At 49.2% G+C, this 7,614-nt stretch overlaps 1 protein-coding gene across 1 annotated transcript; it reads left to right on the plus strand.

Moving 5' to 3' along the window:
* The first annotated feature begins 2,902 nt into the window (after positions 1-2,902).
* CHRAC1 (chromatin accessibility complex subunit 1) lies at positions 2,903-5,580 on the plus strand. The gene is made up of 3 exons (XM_051612490.1): positions 2,903-3,050; positions 3,529-3,655; positions 4,572-5,580. Exons 1-3 carry the CDS (start codon positions 2,916-2,918, stop codon positions 4,715-4,717), a joined length of 408 nt encoding a protein of 135 aa, XP_051468450.1. The 5' UTR covers positions 2,903-2,915; the 3' UTR covers positions 4,718-5,580.
* The last annotated feature ends 2,034 nt before the right edge of the window (positions 5,581-7,614 follow it).

A 7,614-nucleotide genomic window follows, 5' to 3' on the forward strand; every position in this document is an offset into this window, starting at 1 on the left:
CAGGTTTTATTCCGTTACTGGTATGACATTATTTTGCAATTTCTACAGGTACTAAAAATAAATTAAATTGTTAAATATGAGTAATACTGCAATCTCATGGTATCCCCAGAGTGTGTGCACACCCACCTTATGTGATTGTGTCTCCTGCTAACTAAAGCTGTGTTAGCAGCGTGGAGAAATGCAGTTTGCTTCTGTTCCTGATCTCTGTCTGTTGAAATCCATCATCTGCCCAGCCTGGTCCTGAAGGAAAAAGTTTTCCCACGTCTGGCCATTCTGGGAGCACTGCCCAGGAAAAGAGGAAACATCTGATAATGAGAGAGAACCTAGAGGAGAAGAAAAAGTGAGTCTTGGTTTGCCCAGACCACCTTAAACTGCAGTGTCCACAGCTGAGTAAAATTACTACAGACAGGTCCCTATATCCTATGGGATCCATGTAGATCCTAAATCTAGACACAAATGGCTCAGTGCCCTCCAAAATCATGGTAGTTTGATGGGGTTTTCTAGGTACGTTGAAATAATGAAAGAATCCAGTAGTGTTTGTAGGAAATTCACTGTCGTAGTAATGTCGACTGTTTCCACAAGATGTCACAAGATGATAAGGATCAAGGAAAAAATTGAGCCTACCCATACAGCAGAGAGGACATCCCTGGAAGTGTTCAGGGACAGGCTGGATGGGGCTTGGAGCAACCTGGTCCAGTGGGAGGTGTCCCTGCCCATGCAGGGGGGTTGGAACTGGATGATCTTTCAGGTCCCTTCCAACCCAAACCATTCTACGAGTCTATGACATTGTACTTCAGACAGAACTCACACAGAACAGCCTCACAGAAACTGTTAAGCCCAAGGGAGTTGTGCAGTCAGAGAGATGTAGATTCTCTGTCCTAGTTAACTAATTAACCAAGTTAATTTGGAGACATCTTAATTTCTCCAAATATGGAAATGTTGGCATGGAAGCCAATGAACACATCACTCTCCCATCCTTGCACTCAGGTGCTGACAACTGCTCAAGGTGCTGTCTTTGATTAATGAATCAGCATCAGCTGTAGGACAGCATTGTCCTTATGTATTGGGCTAATTCCATATAAACTAGTAATATTCTGTTAAAGAATATTCTGTTAAATATTCAAGGCCTCTGAGTACTGAAAGGTCTCCCTGGAGCCTTCTCTCCTCCAGGCTGAACAGCCCCAACTCTCCCAGCCTGTCTTCACAGCAGAGCTGCTCCAGCCCTCCCATCATCTCTGTGGCCCTTCTCTGGACACTCTCCCACAGCTCCATGTCCTCCAGAGCTGGATGCAGTACAGAAGCTCCTACTCAAACAGGCAAAGACAAACTCCTGAAGCCAACTCTTTATCAGTAGCAAAACCCTCACTGCCTTCAGCAGGCCTAGCCTGACATACAGGCCTGTTACAAGCTACCTAAGCAGCAAACGCACAGATTGAATACTCTGTGTCTATGAGGAGTGTGTTAATCACAGCCCCATCATCACTTAAAAGACTACATGTGCTTCCCACACCTCAGCGTTACCTCTGAGGAGGGTCAGGACTACCACACAACATTCCCTTTTGCTGTTAACACAAAATCATAGGATCTTAGGGGTTGGAAGGGACCTCGAAAGATCATCTAGTCCAACCCCCCTGCCAGAGCAGGATCACCCAGAGCACATCACACAGGAACGTGTCCAGGTGGGTTTTGAATGTCTCCAGAGAAGGAGACTCCACAACCTCTCTGGGCAGCCTGTCCCAGGGCTCTGTCACTCTCACAGTAAAAAAAAATTTTCTGATATTCACCTTAAACCTCCTATGCTCCAGTTTGTATCCATTACTCCTTGTCCTATCACTGGTCATTACTGAAAAAAGCTTAGCTCCATCTTCTTGACACTCACCCTTTACGTATTTGTAAACATTGATGAGGTCACCCCTCAGTCTCCTTTTGTCCAAACTAAAGAGACCCAGCTCCCTCAGCCTTTCCTCATCAGGGAGATGTTCCACTCCCTTCATCATCTTTGTGGCTCTGCACTGGACTCTTTCCAGCACTTCCCTGTCCTTCTTGAACTGAGGGGCCCAGAACTGGACACAAGCACACAGCAGCAACAGAGGTGTTTCAGCAGCCTGTAATTACGGTTCGAGTTAACAATTTGGTAGCCACTGGCCTATAATTGGAATATAGACTCACAGACTGGTTTGGGTTGGAAGGGAACTGAAAAGACCATCCAGTTCCAACCCCCCTGCATGGGCAGGGACACCTCCCACCAGCCCAGGCTGCTCCAAGCCCCATCCAGCCTGGCCTTGAACACTTCCAGGGATGGGGCAGCCACAGCTTCTCTGGGCAACCTGGGCCAGGGTCTCCCCACCCTCACAGGGAAGAATTTCTCCCTCACATCTCATCTCCAGCTCCCTCTGCCAGTTTAAAACCATCACCCCTTGTCCCATCCCTCCCTGCCCTTGTCCCAAGCCCCTCCCCAGCTTTCCTGGAGCCCCTTCAGGCACTGGAAGGTGCTCTAAGGTCTCCCTGGAGCCTTCTCTTCCCCAGGCTGAACACCCCACCTCTCCCAGCCTGTCCCCAGAGCAGAGCTGCTCCAGCCCTGGGACCATCTTCCAGGTTCCCTCAACTTTCCAACGGCTCCATCTCCTTTCCCGCGCTGGCAGCTCCAGCAGCCGACACAGCCACGCCGTCTGGAGCCTCAGGACAGCAGAGGGAGACAAAGACAACCCCCCTCCCCGGAGGTGACTGGGGGGGACGGGCAGACAAGGAGCCCGTCCCACCAGGAAAAACCGCGCTCCCCAGCCCGGCGGCAGGATACAGGCTACAAGCCTCCCGCGGGCCGTGCCGCGGCACCGCCGCGGATGGGTCGGTGCGGGTGAAGGGGCCGGGCGGAGGAGGAGGAGGAGGAAGGGGGGGGGGGGGGAGGAAGCCCCAAGATGGCGGCGCGGCCGAGCGGCGCGGAGAGCCGGCCGGTGTCGCTGCCCCTCTCGCGGATCAGGGTCATCATGAAGAGCTCGCCGGAGGTTTCCAGCATCAACCAGGACGCGCTCTTCCTCACCGCCAAAGCCACGGTACCCGTTCCCTTCTTCTTCTTCCCCCCCCCAGCCTCCCCCTTCGGCCTGCGCCTTCCCTGAGGTAACGCCGGGCAAACCCCCCCCCCCCAAACCCTCCCAGGCCTCTCACCGCGCCCTCGCGGCCATGAGGGATCACGCCTCGGGCTCCCAGGGCGATAAAAGGGTTTTGGGGTATCGTCCCGTCCAGCTGAGCTCCCCGGCGGTGTGTCCCGGGGAGGGGGTTAATTAGTATAAATCATGTGGAAACGATCCCCCTGCTGCTCTCTGACCTTTGCTGGGTTGTGGGAGGTGTTGAAGAGCCAGCGCAAATGAAGCCAGTGCTCCAAGGAGATGCAGCTACACCCTGGCCTGCAGCTCTTCTGAAATAAGTGGGTCTCTCCACAAAGTGTCCAGTCTTAACACAGGGGTTAAAGAAAACTGCCAGCTCTTAATCCGTGAATTCACAGCCTTGACTATTCTCTTTTAATCTTTCTAGGAGCTTTTTGTTCAGTACTTGGCTGCATACTCCTACAAACATGGCAGAGGCAAGGAGAAGAATGCTCTCACTTACAGTGACCTGTCTCACACTGCAGAAGAGTGTGAGACCTTTCAGTTCCTTGCAGGTATCTATGCATGATGGTAAATCCAGTGTGAAATTTGGAAAACGAAATCTTGCCCTTATTGAATTTGTTTGTCAGGATGCCATTCTCCTGGTCATTAATCTCCTGCATAACATTCAGCTCAAACTCATGAACTACATCACTGAAACCCTTTCTTTGTGTATAGGGATTTTTCTGGTGTTTCAAAATTATAAAAGGCTAATTAGTTCTCAGCATTAAGCATTTCTTAAATTCCAGCAACTCCATAGGAAAGCTTTCAGCCTATAAAATGAGATGGCTGCACATCTTTGTGTGAGAAGTCATGTGGCCCCAAAAATGACATTTAAATTTGCAAGTCTTGTTTCTCAAAGTAACTAATCCTATGGTTCCTCTCTCTTTCCATATATCTCTATACACACACGTGCCTTGCCTGCACACACGTTTTCCTGATGCTCGGATTTCTCTTGGAACACTTGGAAGAGATTTCTAAGCCCAGTCTTCCTGGGTTCCCCCAGACATATGTTCACAGTTCTGCTTTGTCTCAGGTCCATCATTATTACCCTGCACAATTACCTTCCCTTAATGCAGATAAAACATTTCCACAGGGCATAAATGAGATGGCTGGTTTGTTCAATCTAAGGCAGCTGAGTAACTGAACTCTTGTTTGACATCCCATCAATAATGCACATGAGCAGATAGTAAAGACAAGTTGCCAGGAATCATTCATACCACACATTCCATACCTTTGCTCACCTGTGCCATAACTGGGTGTTTATTGTTACAGCCACACAGGTCACACTAACTTACCTGGTTATTCAATAATAATGTTTTTAATAAAGCCTCTTTTTGAGTTCATTTCAGTAGTGGTACAAAGGCAACGGTATTAATGAGGCAGCCAGATATTCACACTGGTTATAAAAGACACAATTCTACCTTCCAGATATCTTGCCAAAGAAGATCCTTGCTAGCAAATACCTAAAAATGCTTGAAAAAGAGAAGCGAGAAGGAGAAGTGAGGGAAGATGATGAGGAGGATGAGGAGGAAGAGGATGAAGATGAACCTGTTGATGAAGATGCTGGATCTTAAGACCAGCAGAGAATTGCTTTGTAGCTGATCCATTTTCTGTTGTATAAAGGATGGTATTTTTGTGACTGAGGATCCAGATGCTGGATGTATTTATGCACTGAGCCATCTGCTTTTGCTTTGTTTGAGAAGTCTAGAAATGGAACTTCATACTTGCTGAAGAGTGGAATTCCTCCCTCAGAGCCATGAGAAGAGTCCATGTCAACCCCTCAGCAGAACTTGCTCAGATAATTTAAAATTACTTCTTCAGACAATCATTATCCACATTTAAATTGGTTTTTTATGAGCAGCTTTCAGTCCAGAAGCTCTTTTGCCCTCTGACTAGAAGCCAGTCCTTCCCTAGTTGGTGTTTTTCCTCAAGAGTGGCAGGTGAGGTGATGAGGGGACATGGTGCTTCACACAGTCCCTGCTGCCCTCAGGGACTCTCCCTGGGGAGTCAGACCCTCTCCAGGGCATCAGCCATGGACCAAGCCCACTCCAAACATCCTCTGCAAGGCAGCCTGCAGAGCCAGGTTGGCACAGAGCAGGGGGTGAGATCCATCCCACCAGCTCCTCTGGGTCTGTGGCTGCAGGGGTGAAAAGCACAGGTGTTAAGACAACCATGTCAGTATGTGCAGCTAGAACCTTCTTCCCCAGTGATCTCCTACCTCTGCAGTTTGTCCACGGTGCTCTGCCACAGCTGCAGTCCTGTTAAAATTTGGATCATTGAGAATGAGCAACCGTTCCACCCCTGAGTGACAGAGCTGGATTTTTCATTGGGATTGTTTTGGGATATTTTTTTTTTTTTTTTACTACAGAAAAGGTCACCGTCCTGTGTAGAACATTATATGCAACTTTTTAAAATAAATGTTTTGTATGAAAAGTGACAGTTGGTGCAGAGACTGTCTCCTTAGTTCTCCTGGCCACCACCACCACTTCTGTTTGTGCAGCCCAGTTTGCCATTATGCAGAACCCTCTGAAAAAGCTTTTTTTAAGCTAGTCCTGGAGCCAGGGGTAGATTGTGATGGACAAGAGTGATGAGAGGTGCCAAAATAGCCCTAAGGGAGTGTCTCCCATCATTCACCATCTGCTGGGACTGACCATCCCTGGATTTCTGGCACTTCCCTTCAGCCTGTCAGCAGGTTGTTACCACTGACAGAAACTCTGCTTTTAGACACCCTAAAAAAAAAAAGAAGCAGCAAAAAAACCCAAAACATGTTAATGAGTCACTGACCTATAGACCAGCACCTCATGAGCCTGGGGTGTCTCAGCCAACATGTCTAGAGTAGGAACTGACACCACGACCCAGTCCCCATGTACCTGTGCTGGCATGACTGGGAGCACTGGTATTCTGGGACCAAGGACAAAATATTTTTGCTGGGACATGACAGATGGTGGCCAGTCCTGTGAGGGTCAGCTGAACTGGGACATTCTGCTGCTGTGGTAAGAAGCTTGGCCGTGTTATTCAGAGAGCTGGGCTGTGTTCACCACCAGCAGAGCTGTCACCAGCAGTGCCACGGTCCTGCAGCCTCGTGCACAGCAGAGGGGAACGTGTCCTTTGTGTCTTGGACCTGTAGCCCAAGCAGTGGCTGTGGAGCCCGAGCTGGTCTGCTTGGGAAGAGACCTGGGATGAACCAGGTCCTCATGCTGGCCCTGGCAGGTGCTTTCTCCCTGTCGTGAGTACATTATGTTAATTTGCCCATGACAGTACTTGGGAAGTGATCTCCCTGTCTTTACCTCAGCCCCTCAGCTTTCTGATCCTCTTTGCTCCCTCTGTCCTGGTGAACAGAGCAGTGAGCCCCTGGGGGTGCATCTGGCCCCAGGGTCAACACTCCACAGCCAGAAATGCCAAAGCAGCACCGGGCTGCACCCTAGAGGAGATAAATTTCAAGTGAGATCAGCTGTGCAAACCCACTAACCAATACATTGGGACACTTACTACGAGATCTCAAGTGACACATCCCAGTCCACAGGCAGCCCACCTTTACCTCTTGCAGTAACCAAAAGCCACACACACAAGGTGTTACAAAGCTCCAGCTACCAACCACAACACTTAACATGAACTTCCTCAAGCTGGTCCAAAGTGACTGAGGAGCATTCAAACCAAAGCAAGCAGACAGACTTAATCTGCAGCTGGCTAATTTGCCCAGCACCCACTAAACCCTACAGCTGAAACAACTGGGGAAGCAAGAAAAAGTGGTGGTCTCAGACCCCTCTCTTGACAGCTCAGGGTTTTCTGCCCCACCAGCACCCAGCTCTCCACTGCTGTTGATCTTGAGGAAGTGATGCACAGCTTGGGCCTCTGCAGTCCCTCTGCTTTGCCACGACTGCCCCTGCTGACTGTGAAGGACTTTTTTCCTTCTGCCAACCCTTCAGGTGAGGAGCTAACCACTCACAGGCCATGCATCAAAACCAGGCAGAGCCTGGGCTTGCCGTGGAAAGCTGCCAGCTGTGCTTACAAGACACATTGCTTTTTCTTCTTTGTTGTTTCTTTTATTCCAAGTTTGCAGTTGCCAAATGTTCCTGCCCTGGAGGGAAGCAAGCTGTGAGGCAGGAAGCTGGTGGTGCTGCTAGGGGTATCTTGGCCTGTCTTAAGGTGTTCAGGGATTTTAGACAATGGAACACAGGCCAGGGGCCTGCCCAAGATTAATCTATTATTATATACAAATATTTTCTTTCTTTTTCTTTTTCTCTTGGATTCGCTTGTGAGATCTTTCCACCCCAGCCAAGGCTGCTCAGAGGAGATGAAGCTAGCAGGAATGACAAAAGAACTGTGGTTACTAAGTATAAATGACCATATTTCATCCCTCTCAGAAGTTTCCTGTGGGATAATGAACATACTCTGTCAATTAGTGAACTCAAACACCCTTCTGGATCCATTCAGCCAGAGTCCTCAATGGGGACTTCAGAGCTGCCAGGAC

This window comes from Apus apus, chromosome 2 (genome assembly GCF_020740795.1).
Source record: "Apus apus isolate bApuApu2 chromosome 2, bApuApu2.pri.cur, whole genome shotgun sequence".
Taxonomy (NCBI): domain Eukaryota; kingdom Metazoa; phylum Chordata; class Aves; order Apodiformes; family Apodidae; genus Apus; species Apus apus.

Bases quoted from the DNA above. Each gene is read 5' to 3' on its own strand.
- CHRAC1 (XM_051612490.1), top strand. From the start codon at position 2,916: ATGGCGGCGCGGCCGAGCGGCGCGGAGAGCCGGCCGGTGTCGCTGCCC. The intron at 3,051-3,528 runs GTACCCGTTCCC...TAATCTTTCTAG, and splicing joins TCCTCACCGCCAAAGCCACG to GAGCTTTTTGTTCAGTACTT. The intron at 3,656-4,571 runs GTATCTATGCAT...TCTACCTTCCAG, and splicing joins GACCTTTCAGTTCCTTGCAG to ATATCTTGCCAAAGAAGATC.